Here is a 17,304-nt window from a genome sequence, read left to right as displayed (position 1 = left end):
AAAGTGAATACTATTAGCAATAATACGGTATTTACGCAACATTACCAAAAGCATGAAGTATGTAGTTTCGGTTATAAACTAGTCTGTTGTTACGATGACACATTTAGTAAAAAAAGTGTTATTTACAGAGGGCCAGAGGCATCCAAGAAATTCATGGAAATGATGTTATCGGAAGTTGATTATTGTAATAATATTAAACAACGACATTTTAACAAACCTCTGTGTATGAGTACAAATGATGAAAATTGTTTTCAAAAAGCGATGCAATGTCATATTTGTGAAACACCATACGAGACTCAAGATTGTAAACGAGTCCATGATCATTGTCATATTACCGGTAAATATCGTGGTTCAGCGCATGAATCTTGTAATATTAATTTCCAAGTAACGAAGAAAATACCCGTTATATTCCACAATTTAAAAGGATATGACAGTCATTTCATCGTACAAACCCTTGAAAATTTTAATGAAAAGATTAGTATTATCCCACATTCTATGGAAAAGTTTATGGCTATAATGGTTGGTACTAATTTAGTCTTCATAGATAGTTTAAATTTCTTGAATGCTTCATTAGAAAAACTCGTTAATAACACGAGTGATTTCAAATACACAGAACAGGAATTCCCTAATAGTTTAAAATTATTAACGAGAAAGGGTGTATATCCTTATGATTATATGGATTCCACCAAAAAATTCAATGATATTAATCTTCCACTAAAGGAAACATTCTATTCTATTCTAAATGAGACTGGTATTACCGATGAAGATTATGAGCATGCGCAAGATATATGGAAGCATTTTAATATGCAAACTATGGGTGATTACCATGATCTGTACCTTAAAACTGATGTACTTTTATTAACTGATGTATTTGAAAATTTCCGAAAAACATGCAATCTATACTATAACCTCGACCCTTGTCATTACTTCAGCGCTCCAGGATTATCCTGGGATGCCTGCTTAAAAATGACTAAAATTAATCTCGAACTATTAACGGATATAGATATGCATCTTTTTATAGAAAAGGGTCTTCGTGGAGGTATTTCATATATATCCGCTGGCCATGCAAAGGCAAACAATCCATATATGAAAGACCATGATCCAACCCAGGAATCAAAATACATAATGTATTTAGATGTAAATAATTTATATGGTTGGGCAATGGTTCAATCTTTACCAACGGATGGATTTAAATGGGTTGATGTAAATGGCCTTGGCGAGCTTGATTCGCTTGATTTAGATAATTATACCAATGAAAGTGAACGTGGATTAATTCTTGAAGTCGATCTGGAGTATCCTAACGAGTTGCACGATCTCCATAACGATTATCCTTTAGCTCCTGAGAGACTATGTATTACCGAAGATATGTTATCTCCGCATAATAAAAAGATACGTGACTTATTTAATATCAAATGCGGAAATATAGAGAAATTAACTACAACTTTGAAACCAAAAAGGAATTACGTACTTCATTTCCAAAACTTAAAACAATATTTATCACTCGGTTTAAAAGTCACTAAAATCCATAGAGCTATTGAGTTTAACCAATCGAAGTGGATGTCGCAATACATTTTATTTAACACGGAAAAAAGAAAGAAAGCTAAAAATGCATTCGAAAAAGATTTCTTCAAACTAATGAATAACTCTGTATTTGGACGAACCATGATGAATGTACGTAAGCATCGTAATATAAAATTATGTACGACAGAAAAACAAATAAAAAAATTAGTATCTAAGCCAACGTTTGTTACGCAAAAAATTATAACTAAAGGATTGGTTGCTGTTGAAAACAAAAAGGAAAGATTAACCCTAAACCAACCTTTATATGTTGGGATGAGTATTCTTGATTTATCCAAAACTTTAATGTATGACTTTCATTACAACTATATCAAAGAAAAATATGGTTCATTAGCCAAGTTGTTATTCACAGATACTGACTCATTAATGTATGAAATTAAAGCTGTTGATCCCTATAAAGATTTATATCGAGACAAAGACCTGTTCGATAATAGTGATTACTCAACTGAGAGTCCATACTATTTTGGTTTTAATAAAAAAGTAATCGGTAAAATGAAAGATGAATGTGCCGGTTTGCCAATCACTGAATTTATCGGACTTCGAAGTAAAATGTATTCTTATATCACAGAAACTTCGTCAACCCGAAAAGCAAAAGGTATTAAAAAGATAGTTATTAAAAAGAATATTACTCACGAGGAATATGACTGTCCTTTTTGAAAATTTACAACAGAGACATTCTATGAACACTATTCGATCGATAAATCATCAGATCGGTAGTTATACAATCAATAAGACTTCTTTGAGTTGCTTCAATGATAAACGCTATGTTCTCGATCATCGTAACACGTTAGCATATGGTCACGTTGATTTAGGTAAACGTTAGTAACTGTTAGTAACCTTTAAGTTAGCTCGAGTAGAAATGAAATTGGCCGACCATTAAAATCTATTGGATTGTTATTTTGATCAGTTATCCAAATTCGAAGATTAGTTATATACATTTGATTGATGGGTACTGGAATATTATCGGGAAATGAATAAGTAGTAGCTTTTCCTATATCATCCTGGTCCTCTAACATTAAAATTTGTAAATAATTAGACCTTTTCCCATTGATGTAATTAGTAGGTGTATCTATAATATCGCAATGGACTACGTATTCAGTCACAGTAAGAAAATTTGCTCTGTTTGGACTAATACCTGATGAACTATATTCTTTTTCTTCAAAACCAAGTAATCTTGCAAAATTCTTTGGCTTTGAAAAGTCTACTTTAACATTATCACCGAGTACCATCTGTGTTTTTCCCGTTGCTAAAATTCTCTTAAAATTAATTAATTGCGATCTACCAATCGCAAGCGATAATGTTTCTTCATTGTAATTACCCGGTTCTACTTTTTTAACTGATCGTTTAAGTTTAGCGGTAAAAGCAATTTCATTGTTTTCTTTCGTAATATTATGCCAGGAATTATATAGTTTAAACTCTAATAATCGTATCTGTTTATAACCAATCAGCGTTTCTGTAAAATTGGTAGTAATATCACTAGATTTTTCATATATATACAACTTCATTGTTTTTAAATATTATAGTATATTATTATTATATACAAAATACGAAATAATAAATACTATAATATGCCATCAAATTTTGGACTAGGTATTGGAAGATCTCTAGGATATGCACTTGATGATCTCAAAGATGTTAACGTGTCGAATTTATCCGGACGACATAATAATAAAGATTTTGTTTTAAGATGGAAAAATGAAAAGAAAAAATATAATATAGAACCAGCGGCAGTTCAATCGCACGAACATACTAACAATTTAGCAGATTTAAATGATGTGGATGATACAATCGAAGAATATAAAGTATCAAAATATCATATACCATTTGGTTTTGCGTATAGCAACAGAGCTGCTACGTTCTATACTTTTGATTTACCACGGGATTATGTTGAAATGCTAGAAAAACCATTAACCATTGATCATGGTTTAATTGATCGAGTTTCTTATGTGTCAGTTTATAATAACAATGATAAAACATTTAGTTTAGCTGATATCAGACTTTATTTACCGGAACCAGATCCTAGACTAGACCTCAACAGAGAGAGACAGAGAGAGAGACAGAGAGACAGAGACAGAGACAGAGAGGAGAGACAGAGACAGAGACAGAGACAGATAGGCAGAGACAGAGAGAAAGAGAAAATGTAGTTAACAGTAAATTCTTATACAGCAAACCCTGCGACTATCCATATTTAACGTAGTAGAATACAGTATTAAAGACAAGCAGTCTATAATACGATCTATTGGGTTTTACTAATGTCTTAGACATTTAGCATAACTGAATACTTGTAGTGCTATAAGCATCACAAAATGCTTGTGTGTGTGTGTGTATGTGTGTATATATATATATATATATATATATGTGTGTGTGTGTGTGTGTGTGTGTGAGTGTGAGTGTGAGTGTGAGTGTGTGTGTGTGTGTGTGTGTGTGTGTGTGTGTGTGTGTGTGTGTGTGTGTGTGTGTGTGTGTGTTGGGTGTAAACGACTTATAATCTACAGCCGCGAGATGGATTGCCATGATATTTTGTGGGGACAATAGATAGGGCGTGCAGATGGGAAATTGTTAAAAATCAAAATGATCGCATAGGATTTTTGGTATAAAAAACACCTAAAATCTACATAATTCCTAGACAGATTGGCCTAAAATGTTATTATGGATGTAGGCCGTTCAACAGAGACAGATGGACAAAGACAGACAGTCAGACAGACAAAACGACAAACAGACACACATACACACACACACACACACAGGGAGGCAAAGAGAGTCGGAGACAGACACTGGGACAGACAGATCGTAGGCAGTTCAACAATCAAATAGACAGGCAGACAGACAGACAGACAGACAGACAGACAGACAGGCAGGCAGGTAGGCAGGTAGGTAGGCAGACAGACAGACAGACAGATAGACTATGATGGACAGAGACCGTTGGTCGGTAAGGGTCCCTTATATTTGCTGAGCAATGCTTCATGTATGATTCGTCCACTTGTATATTATATGTGGTTTGGCTATTGGAGGGAATCATCGTGAAAAACGTGGTTTTATACGATTGTTTGACTGTGTGGTATACTTTGGTAAGTTGATATTTGGAACGATACAATATGTTATATCCATGTTATACGTCAGTGACCCTTGCATTTAGTTACATGATCTAGTGCTGGGTGAGTGCAGTGTGCTAAGAGTAACAGGTCCAGTAAACTAGTAAACTCAATCTAAATGATAAACAACACACCATGTAATCTATTTATCATGCTTTCTTTTAATTCATACTATATTCCTAATTTACAATTACAACGAATGAGCATTTATCTCTCGCAGTAAAAGTAGACAACACTATAACATAAATTTAGATTCACGAATTGTGTCACAGCAATTGTTGTCAAATACAAGTTTCTACAGTGTTGAGTTCTTAGTAATTCAACACCAATTTGGAGTCCATATTCCTCCGTTGGCTTCCGAGTTAGGGTCAGCAAGCTCGGGTGTTCTATCTGGATAAAATGGGTCTGGAGCCCCAGCAGTCTCATGATAAGCGTACTGACGTAGTTCTTCCACTTTGTCAGGCATTGCTGCAGATAGGTCGTTAGTTTCACGAGGGTCATCTGAAAGGGGGAAAACAATATATACTGCATTTGTTGGTATTAACAAATAACAAATACTCACATTCTGTAAGTATGTACCCTTGCTTATCATAGACTATGTTTAAATCGACAATATACTTTTATCGTCAGTCTCAGACCACGATGACAATCTTAAGATCTTACGATGTTTACCTTCCGTAAGGGAAGGTTATAATTCAGGGATGAAAAGTCTGTGTCTGTGTCTATATCTCTGTCTGTCTGTCTGTCTGTCTGTCTGTCTGTCTGTCTGTCTGTCTCTTTTTCTGGGTCATCATGTACTCAAAAATCAGGCTCAATTTAAACGACATCTGATATACATGTTCACTAGGGTAACAGCTAGAATTGATTAGGTTTTGGTGAAATATACTATGAATATTAATGACCAGTATGCTCAATTTATCATTTTCGGTAATGCACGCTTCAATATAATTTTGTACATACATTCATGATAACAAAGTGCATGTGTCTTATAAAGGTTGATAATATAGCTTGTAGTTTTAATGAGTCATTTGCATAATTAATGACTTTGGGTAATTAGGCTATATGTATGTTAATGAAAATACCGGCTCCCTATAGTGTAGTGGTTAGCGAACTGGAGTAGCAGTCGGGAGGTCACGGGTTCGAATCCCACTGGACCGACCCAAAACCCAGGGTGAGTGTTCTACAGACTCGATGGGTAGGCTGTATCACTCAGCCATGTCTCACTCACAAGACAAGTGCGAATTTGGGGGGACTCCTGGAGTAATGACTCGAAAAGTCGGGGACGATTACTCACACGGAGCCCGCTGGTGCTATGTATGCTGGGCCTGGGTGACTCTGGGATAGCTTGTGGACTGACTGGGAAAGCGTTGACAGTCCCACAGCAACGTGATATAGAGCGTGCAACATAGCCCTGTCACGTAGTCCCAAACCCCAATGGATCTCTGTAGCATTTGTGTGTGTCTTTGTTTGTATTTGTCTACATAACAGAAAATCGCTGGGAGGAATTCCCAGCACAAAAACATTTTTTTTTAAAAATGTTATGATGAAAATTGGGTTATCGTCTTAGATATTGTTAGACTACACTTACCTATGACATTGAAAAGATAGGTCACCTCTTTAGGTGCAGGGGGTATATTTGGTATATCGGGGTTGACTATTTCTGGTTTATGAAACCAACGGTCTACAAGTAAAAGAATACATCACATTCTTATGATTTTTTTTTCAAACAGGGTGTTAGTTTGTAATACTATAGCAACAAGGACGGGAGAGCACATAGAAAACCAAGGAAAAAATTTAGAAACAAAGTAAATTGCAAAATAACGAAATTCAAATTTGAAGTAAACCATAAAGAAGTAAACCATAAAGAATAAGATTTGCAAAATACAAATAATCCCAATTGAAATTATAGCATTGGCATTGTTAATGACTTGTTGTTGTACTGGATGAAATATTGTCAAGATAATATTGGCCTGAAAAAGAAAACAAAATTACCTGTTGGTAGATTATCAAGGCGGAAAGTTACATTCCTAAGTGCATCATATCGGCCATCAATAAGTTTATAATCACCCAGTCTGTAAAACACAATAATTGAGGGGTTAAGTTAGGTGCTTTAATTATCAGGGGAAATGAACTTGAGTCCAGATTTGGAATATGGAGAATGTAACATGAATACATCGATATATTGACCATATGATTTCGTGGGATCAAATTACCTTACGGCCAACCCAGTACTAACTGGATGGTGGTCATAATGAAGTATAGCTCCTTTTCTGGGAGATGGTTTCCCCTCTGATAATGTCTCCCATACATCCATTCCATCCAACTGCAATCCTGGATCTGTGGAAAGATATCAAGAAAATAAAATACCACATGTATACAAAAGTGGAATGTTGGGAAGAAAGCGGCATGGTTGTTTAAATTCCTAACAGACAATTTGTTTCAATTATGATAGTCTTCTACGTTCAGTGACTTACATAAGCAGAAAATGTACCCAATGGTGAACCATATTATAATCAACCTCCCATCATCATCATCAGCTAAAACTTTTATTTCACACAAACAATTTAGTATCACCGATTAGTAAATGTTTGTCACTTAGTTACTGTGGACAACTCTTTACTACATTAGAATGTCTTTAAAAGTGATGATTTACCAAGCTAATGTGTAATAAATTACCGAAAACCATTAATTACGTAAATTGCTCATTAATATTCATGAAATGTTTACAAAAAGCTAATCAGTTTTTGCCATTACCATACAGAACATGACTGTGTATCAAATTTCGTTTGAATTAAGCCTGCCGTTTTTTGAAAATGGTGATACACACACACACACATACACATATACCCCCCCCCCCTAATATATATCCCTCCTTACTGAAGGAAAAAATGTATGAAACATTTCAATACCACCTGTTCAGCGGATAAGATCTTGTACTGTGAAACTTACCAATGTTACCACCAGCCAAGTTTATAAATGTTGGGAATAAATCAGAGATGTGGATCAGTCTAAAGAAGAAACCAAATAAAATTGATTCTATTAGTCATACATAGCGGCCATGATTAGGCAGTTTAAGATATTATCAAGTACTGTCGTCAGACTCTTTGACCAACCCCCTTTCCTGACAGAAATACATGTAGCTTACATAAGTGTATAGATATACACGAAGGAAGTAAGGTGTCTCATACCCCCGGATGCAGAGGAAAACAGACTGCACATACATGAACTCGATACGTTAGAAACAGTTGAATGTGTATAACGTTTATATAACATGCAATTCGGAGTACATCATAATAAATGTCAGCATACAAGACACTTGAATTTTGCCCACAGTATGTAATCTCTCGTAGTGTTGTGAAGCATCTTAATTTGAAGCTGAATGTACACGACTCAAATTCTTGACACAATCTAAATTTGGTAAATGAAAATACATGATAACAAGACATCCAAATATCAAAGTCGCAAAAAAGGCACTTTTTATTTTTTTCATTTCATATTGTGAATTTTCGAAACCTTATCTACATTGTATTCTTATCATTACAAAACATTTACATATCGACAGATTAAAATGAAATCTTACTCGTTGTTTACGTATCCGGTCTTTTTCAACATTTTGCCATGAACAAATCCTGGTGATCGTATACCACCTTCAAATAAAGTCTGAACAGCGCCACGCAGTGGCCATTGAGAACCAAAAAAGAAAGGACCGCCATTCTGAAAAATAGAAATATGACGTTAACTATTCATCTGTTAGCCAGACAATCCACATACTCTTAAAGCAATAAACTAGGAAATTTATGAGTAGAACGGAACACAGAAGAAAAGTTGTATATATAATTCTAATCATAACGAATTCCTGCACTTTCAGTAGTGTTAGTCCTTAGCCCATAGAAGGGTTAATCCCAAACTGCCAGCTACCTATCAACTTATTGGACTAGGGTTGGCTTTTAATTTTTAATGAAGTAAGGGAACTACGCTGATGGCACTCGCTGTGTATAGCGTCATTCCAGAAGCACAACACATTACTTCAAATCAATGCAAAGTACTTTGCAGTGCTTTTCATCGAAATTTAACAAGATGCATTTACGTTTTATAGTTATACATGTCGAAAAACAATAGGTGCAAATCTTGAGCCAGGCTAGTGTACTTACGTCAGCCAGATATACAATTAATGTGTCCTCCCACATTCCTCGTTCTTTTAGAGCCTGAACTATTTGTCCTATCATGTCATCAAGCATGGATACCATAGCTTGAAGAGAGAAGATAAATATGATAAATGTATTCTTAAGCGATTCGAGAGAATAGCCATTTAACAGTTTGGAGGTTTACGTCAAGTATTTCTATGACAATGATGTTCTCTTAGAACGATTTCATGAACACTTTTTTAACAATTACATACTTACCACGATATTCTCTGAGACCAGGTATTGCAGTCTCGTTATACATCGCTAGAAACCGTTCAGGGGCCTGAAACAAAGTAAAAATATTCAATTATGTGCTTATATACGACATTAATTTCCTTTTAAAATGACTACTAAGAATTTTGGTTACTTGTAAAACGAATATCAAATATCTCATCTCTTGAGGTAACAAAAGCCCCGTTTCAATCACGACACGACATATTATAATCTAAGAGATTGTGTGAGACAGTGATAGTTGACAACAAGATGAATACCAAAACACATTCTATGAAGTAATGATTGTCAAATGTAACATTAATATTAAGTGAACAAGTGATGCATGCAATCGAGACGAGATCATTTTCGTCAAGCCTGTCAGAAAAGTTTGGCTTTTCGTTCCGGTCGATGTCCGTTTATCGTTGTTTTCTCTATACCAGTGCATACTAAGGAATACAATAGCTCACTATATTCGACTTGATGATAAGTTTATTTGTAAAACATTGAACTGCAATGATAATGCAGTGTATATAAGTATAACACATATATGTAAGTATAACAGGGCATCGTACTCACCTGGAATGGGAAATGTGGCAGCAGATTTGCCATAAAGAGGAACATTGGTGTGTCTTGATCGTGACTTTTAATGATGTCTATCGCCCTCTCTCGGAGCAGGTCCTGTAGAATACGACATTTGTTACTGTTGTTATAGACATTTTACTGTTGTTATTATTTTTATGCAATGAGATGTTCTTTCTGCTTTTACAAACGTAACCTAATATAACAACATTTATGACAAAACTAATAATAGCCACATTAGTTTGCTGTGGATAATTATAATGTTACAATTCCTACTTGTGCAATAGTTGTAAATGTATTTTCAATGTATGGGGGTTTCGTGCTATTTTTGTTGGTTGGTAGATATCTCGTTCTTCTTGCGAAGTCTGTACATTGGACTTCCTCGAGAGGGGCTATCATTAAACTACATAAAGCAGATTGAGGTGTGTACGTACATAAAATGAAAAGTCGGTGTACGACTTATTGGAATCTCAAACAGAACTTGTGTTAAGCATATTTTCCTATACCGTCCGTTAAATCAAATGCCATTTTGTCCTGAATTTGAGCCGTGTTCATTCTGTTAAGCAATTAGTATATCATGTTGTATTCGTAATATTGTCGTGATTAAATACCCTCCTAATTATAACCACATATTGTGTTTGATACACCACAACAAGCTTAGGTAATTGCTTAACACTAGATAAACCAATGCCAAAGGATCTACTTAAACTATTGTGAGGTCACGTCTTGAATTACAATTCACACTACATTATGTTCTTTACTCTAAAGCCCATCTTTTTGCATATTATCAACTTGAAAAGGAAAGCTCACTTGTAAAACATTGGCCTGATACGAAATAAGGATGCGTCTTTAGATGCCTCTAGAGAAGTGTCATATCTGGAGGAAGTTGAGCGATACAACATGTGCAACTTCACACTGTAATAGTCGTAAATCTGTAATGTCAATAGAATGAAAGGAAGATAGACCGGGGATAGGGGGTTCAAAAAACTCAATCCAAAACAATACCTAATCGACAGGCTAAACTGCAACACAATCAGTATTGATACTTACACTAGCATGAGTTCCTACTTTATCAGACACGACACCGGTGTTATCACGGAAATCCAGAGCAACCTCACCTGGGTCTTCACCGAACAGTCTTGCCTCGGCATGACTCACAGATACTGAAAATAATCACATGGACTTATAGCAGCTTCTCAAGACAACTACGCCATATAAAGCGACCACTCCTTATATGGCAAATATCAGTAAAGCAATACTCCATATAAGACATGTAACCAGGCCATGGCGACTACTCCATAAGGCAAGTACGCCAATGAATTAAATGCTCCATATAAGGCAAATATTCCTAACAAGACAATCTTTAAGTTGAACTGCAATCACCAAGAAGCTTATGTTAACCACACTGCGATTGTGTTCGCTGCTAGTCGATAAGAAATAAACTGACGAGTAATTTGCTTTCCGATAACAGATCTTTAACAAATTCAAAAAATTAAAAGCGATATGCTGAACGCTTTAAAATAAAACAAAGATTACCGTCATGAGTGTAGTAGTCAATGTATCCATTTAGGGGACCATAATGAGTGTCAAAACCGCGGAATGTTGGAGTAACTTCCCAACGACAAGCTCCAAGATGCCATCTGATAATGGAAACAGTGGGATTAATACAGTTTCGTTGTCACAGACGATAAAAGACATTCAAATAATATACTTTGCCTTAGAAACTGTACAGTGTAAACATGTTAAAGATGTGACAAATAATCTAAATAAACAATTCATTCAGTCTATGCTCTCCGTAACTGCAGCTAAAATCGCACCAGTCTTTTATCTCGAAAAAGTGCTTGATTCACACCACAGAGGGAACTTCACTTAAAACGTACAAATAAAAATGTTTTAAATATTGAAGCTAAACCTTTATTCTTTTGTCTATTTCGATTTAAGGAGTGGAAAGTAACTTTTGCTTTATAAACAGGGAACATGACAACTACAATAGAGACAACCGAAAAAGGAGACAGACAGACAGACAGACAGACAGACAGACAGACAGACAGACAGACAGACAGACACACACACACACATACACACACACACACACACACACACACACACACTCACTCACAGCATACAACGTTAGCATGGTTCAGAGCAATGACTACCAGTATCTTAACTTTATTTGTGTGTAGCCACTAATGCAGTTTACATACTTACTTTCCTACAATATGTGTAGCATATCCTCGTTGTTTCAATTGTTCAGCCACGGTGGATTCATTCGGTCTCAGGTAACTTGCTTGAGGTGGCAGAATCATACCATGCTACAAATATTACAAAGAAATTCGCTGATTACTAAAATTGTCAACAATAAATATAAATAATAAATTGTAAATGGTTGGTCATGTTGTAAGTTGCACTTGCAAGTTGTGTGAGGGGCAAATGTACTTGCCAGACAGGGGCATACACTACTACATACCATACATATACATACTACCATACATACATACATACACACGTACGTAGGTACATACATACATACATACATACATACATACATACATACATACATACACACACACACACATACATACATACATACATACATACATACATACATACATACATACATACATACATACTCTCATCGTAAAATCTGTTTGACAAAGTGCTTAGGTTGTGAAAACATAGTGTAGTCAAATTCTACCTACCCCAAGTCCCAATTTATATGGGTATCTACCAGTAGTGAAGGCGGCTCTTGTTCTGTAGAATGTAAGTTAAATATGGAACTATATTATTCTAAATTGTACATGTTTGTTACATTCTTTTACATAACGATTATAATTAAATTACTTAATGTAGACATATCGATGTTGATGGGTGACATTTGTCTATAATTATATGCACAGTAAACGTGAAATATATCACTTTACATTTAGGCGGGAAATATTTATATGTAGAAGCAAACAATCTGTCGAGATCGCTTCACTTTGAAAATACATAGTGAATGAAATAGCAAATAAAATAGAAGCAAATCCTTTGGCCTACATATTTATGTTATTGTCAATAAAACATCCGAAAGACAATGCTGTAATCGTTAAGGAAGTTAACAATAACACTAAATTTCAATGATATTCTTTACTCCTGTCATTTATAAAATGTTTCCAATATTAAGGGCTCTATGTTAATAAATTAACTATGGGTTACTTTACTTACGGTGTGCAGATTGGCTGAACGTATGTTTGGTTTAAAATGACTCCACTTCTGGCCAATGCTTCCATATTAGGTGTTTGCATAACACCCGTTTCATCGTTCCAAGAGACATCACTCCAGCCTGGGAGAAAAAATGTTTTTATCAGCATTTTGCAAATGTCACATGTAGTTGTTTTAAGTCGAAGTCATTCTTGATGTGAGTAGAAAATGGAAACATAAACATCTACTTTTAACTGGAATTGTTCTGGAGAAAATTGGCATTCGATGATCTCTGCCATACCGTTTTCAAACAGTAACAGTTTCTTAACAATGAAAAATCATAAGGTATTCATACAACCAGATTACTACGCATGTAATGCAAGGTAATTCTGCAATGTGTAGTTTGAATTCATTATGCACGCAACGGAATAAATGTATCAAAACTTTGCTATTTGATAAGCCTGACAAGTCTTAGAGTAAACAACTTACATGAATTCACAATTGTAATTTATATGTTACAGAGCCCGACATTTAACCATAACGTTAGCCTCCAATCAATGTCATATCAATGAAATATTTCTTACCTGAATTGTCCGATAAAAAGAATACGATATGTGGCTTCTTTTCTAAGAGAGATATAAAAAAACACGTACAATAAACGCGTGTCCATTCTAGAAAGACAATTGCTAGTTGCAAATTTGGTGAATTGTTATTTCGTAGCCCATAGAAACCAGATTTGAAATCTTATATGGCTTACTGTTTAGGAAGTGAAACGAAGTTGAATTACGTGATTGCATTTCTGGAGGGATTGAAAATTTAAAACAACAAATATACTCTACAGTATCCAGATATCACACAAATCTATATCTACTATCTATAGCTTCAAACGTGACATCAATTCAATTCATCCAACCCATCGAATGTATTAAAGGCCTAATTTGCATATTAATATGCCACTAATTATACTGGATGACTTTGACCATGTAACACGCTGACAGACTTCATAATGCGCCTTCCAAACTGCCATTGTAGTGAGTGTTACACATTTTTATCTCCTAACATTAGACTACTGCCACTCTGTTTTTTGAAAATGGTTGCCCTTTTGTGACTGCGTTTGAGAAAATGTTCGCTTAATACACGTAGGAAAATGTGGAGATACTGATCCGGGATTGAAAATTAGAGTTCAGTTCAGACCTGGGACTTAACAACAGCTAGCAATGTTGTTTGACTTTGACTTGGAAAATATGAGCAAATGAACAAGAAAATACAAGTAAATAATCCGATTGTATTACTGAAATTGTACAGTACTTTTTCTATCATACAGTCTTTTAGTAAAACATTCTGATATGAAAATGTAAAATTTATTGAACGAGAACATTCAAATTTATATCCAATAAATAAAATATTCCCGAAATGTTACTACTACTTCACATGCAACATAGCTGGCACTGTTTGGTTACACATGCTATCACATTACTTTCCAAATGAATTTATGTTTTCAATTTTAATTTTTCAAAGCAAATCTTTGCAAAAGATACACGCCTTTCTCAAATAAAACATATATGTGGTCAAAGGGCCTGGGCTAAGAAAAACACACGGCTTAAGCATGTCTTATATATTATTCGATTTGTTGTTAAATTCTATATCGATGAATCCTTGCAACGTAATATCTGTCAATGCAAGGATATTCAAGAACATATATTTCTTTGTGTTATTTATTTATAGCGCAATTAACGTACTGTCGATTATTGCAGTTTTTGGGGGGCTAGTTTTTCGACCGTATGAAAATAAAATATGATCAAAACACACCATGTTAAAGTTTACAACATGCATGATAACTCACGAATTTTGTCAACATTCTGAATTGTCACTGCTAAAGTAAAATGACAATCACAATTTCCAAGCAATTTTGATTTTTGGATAATTCGGTTTTAGTCATCGTTCATCAGCTAGAGATTTTAATTTCTACAATGACATACCAACTAATTGGCAAAATGGGCCATATATCTTCCTGACATTACCTCGTTTAATTTCCTGTTCATTGTTTTTTGTAAACTTGTTTTTCATTTCACTTTACGTATCGTTCTTTGCGTCGGTAAAATGTCACTTGGGAAAGTCATGATGCATTTTGTTATCAATCGGTAAAAATATTGCTATTCTGCATGAAATTTACCGGAATTTCCATTTTCAACAGTCTTAAGTTTATTATTAAATAATGAAGTCTGTCATGTTGTTTTCAAATATTCAAACTCTCAAAATTCTATGTATATCGAGACCTATGTGGGATTGCACTGGAATATCAACAAATTGCACGGTAAACATGCGCAGATAGGCTGCGCAGACCAATGTTCAGAATGTAATAAACGGTCTTCACAACAACACCTACCATCTTCCTGGGAGTCGGAGTCGGATTTGGAGCTGGAGCTGGAGTACGACACGTGGATAAATAGAACTAATAACCAGATTGTAAGTATGAACTTCATTTTCTTTTTCACAATCTGAAACAAAATGAGTAACAAGGATTAAAGTTAATTCTAGTGTATTATATATTTATAAACTAATGATTGACACAGAAACGTCATACATTTTAAGATACTAAGAACCAATTTGTCCTTTGCTTGAAGGTAAACACCTAAAATTTTTGTAAACTTACCCTACTGTCATGAATTTGTGATTTGACGCCAAATTAAGGCCCCCTGAATTCAGACATGACACATGGATGTCACCAAACACTTAGTTAAAGAAAGGACTATCGTTTATCCCAATAGGTTTAAAGACAATAAATACTGCCTCGTAGGACTAGAGACGTGATTCAAGTTATTTTATGTTCCTCACTATTGTTATTTTAGTGTCTAATTGTAATTTAATTATTGTAATGACCAAAGCGTCGAATGTTTAAATTTGATGGCTAACGAATCTTTGAGAATTCGTGACTTGGTTTTTGACTCAGAACAGCCGTAAGCATCTGATTCATCTGGCTCCGGTTTTGAGTGAGTCCGTGAGGCCGAACACAGAGCAGTCATGAAACAAAAGTCTATGTTCCAGTTTTTTATCAGTTCACACATTTCAAGATACTAGAAACCACTGTATCCTTTGTTTAAAGGTAAAAACGCAAGCTGTTTTTTAATTCGCCCTACTGTCATGAATTTGTAATTACTGCGCTTGGATTTGTGATGAAGAATAATAATTTACGCCAAATTAAGGACCCCTGAATTCTGACATGATACAGCGGTCACAAAACAAAGCTATCACGAAATAAAGTTTATGTCCCAGTTTTACTCCACACATCGTTTCTTATGCATTTTATCTTTTCTTGCATCTATGTATACACAGTTATTATATCAAGGTGACTTTAAGTTTATGAAGACAATATGTTCGTGTTTAAACTGCCAACTGTCGATGAACTTGTAGCTGGTTTGTCAAACCTTCATGGTTTAATGGATGAATGGATGGATGGATGGACAGAGAGAGTCAGATAGACAGACAGACAGACAGACAGACAGACAGACAGACAGACAGACAGACAGACAGACAGACAGACAGACAGACAGACAGACAGACAGACAGACAGACAGACAGACAGACAGACAGACAGATAGATAGATAGATAGATAGATAGATAGACAATACTGTTAGGCAGACAGACAGACGGACGGACGGACGGACGGACGGACGGACGGACGGACAGACGGACAGACAGACAGACAGACAGACAGACAGACAGACAGACAGACAGACAGACACAGATAGATGGATAGATGGATGGATGGATAGATAGATAGATAGATAGATAGATAGATAGATAGATCTATAGATCTATAGATAGATAGATAGATAGATAGATAGATAGATAGATAGATCTATAGATCTATAGATAGATAGATCTATAGATAGATAGATCTATAGATAGATAGATCGATAGATAGATAGATAGATAGATAGATAGATAGATAGATAGATAGATAGATAGATAGATAGATAGATAGATAGATAGATAGATAGATAGATAGATAGATAGATAGATAAATAGATAGATAGATAGATAGATAGATAGATAGATAGATAGATAGATAGATAGATAGATAGATAGATAGATAGATAGATAGATAGATAGATAGAGGAACCTTACACTTTTAGTATTGCAACAGGTATAGGCTTATTAAAGTTCCTTTTTGTTGACGCTGTCGCTAGTCGATACGTCCACCCACAGCCTGATTCTAGCATTTCACACATCTAATCAGCTCCCGAGGGTGAAAAGCAGCAAACAGAAAATAATCTATACTCACCTAGAAAGCTGTTAGAACTGAGTTTCTCTGCTCCACTGGAGACGGTATGAAATTATCTCTTGACGGACACCACATATATAGAAATTCAACCCAAAATGACCGGATGGTATTTCTTCTTTCAACCAATCAGACATCTACGTAATCAAATAACATTAAAGATATCGAGATATGCACCCCCTGTCACCATTGAAA

At 35.1% G+C, this 17,304-nt stretch overlaps 2 protein-coding genes across 2 annotated transcripts; one reads left to right on the top strand and one right to left on the bottom strand.

Annotated features, from left to right (window-relative positions):
• Nucleotides 1-261: 261 nt before the first annotated feature.
• LOC144442070 (uncharacterized) lies at nt 262-2,235 on the top strand. Its single transcript, XM_078131340.1, has one exon. The coding sequence runs from the start codon at nt 262-264 to the stop codon at nt 2,233-2,235; it is 1,974 nt and encodes a 657-aa protein (XP_077987466.1).
• Nucleotides 2,236-4,989: 2,754 nt separating this feature from the next.
• On the bottom strand, nt 4,990-17,150 carry LOC144442069 (arylsulfatase B-like). The gene is made up of 17 exons (XM_078131339.1): nt 17,113-17,150; nt 15,213-15,324; nt 13,411-13,452; nt 12,851-12,968; nt 12,346-12,397; nt 11,855-11,958; nt 11,183-11,286; nt 10,697-10,809; nt 9,644-9,745; nt 9,074-9,137; nt 8,822-8,919; nt 8,251-8,384; nt 7,620-7,678; nt 6,884-7,007; nt 6,663-6,742; nt 6,259-6,351; nt 4,990-5,171 (listed from the first exon to the last, which is right to left on the bottom strand). Exons 2-17 carry the CDS (start codon nt 15,307-15,309, stop codon nt 4,990-4,992), a joined length of 1,566 nt encoding a protein of 521 aa, XP_077987465.1. The 5' UTR covers nt 15,310-15,324; nt 17,113-17,150.
• Between the last annotated feature and the right edge of the window lie 154 nt (nt 17,151-17,304).

This window comes from Glandiceps talaboti, chromosome 11, assembly GCF_964340395.1.
Source record: "Glandiceps talaboti chromosome 11, keGlaTala1.1, whole genome shotgun sequence".
Taxonomy (NCBI): domain Eukaryota; kingdom Metazoa; phylum Hemichordata; class Enteropneusta; family Spengelidae; genus Glandiceps; species Glandiceps talaboti.
This window is presented reverse-complemented; position numbering and strand designations above follow the sequence as displayed.

Coding starts and splice junctions, on each gene's coding strand:
- LOC144442069 (XM_078131339.1), bottom strand. CDS start 15,309: ATGAAGTTCATACTTACAATCTGGTTATTAGTTCTATTTATCCACGTG. Junction 11,959..12,345: donor CATATAAATTGGGACTTGGG/GTAGGTAGAATT, acceptor TAATATTTGTAG/CATGGTATGATTCTGCCACC. Junction 5,172..6,258: donor CTATCTTTTCAATGTCATAG/GTAAGTGTAGTC, acceptor TCCCCCTTTCAG/ATGACCCTCGTGAAACTAAC.
- LOC144442070 (XM_078131340.1), top strand. CDS start 262: ATGCAATGTCATATTTGTGAAACACCATACGAGACTCAAGATTGTAAA.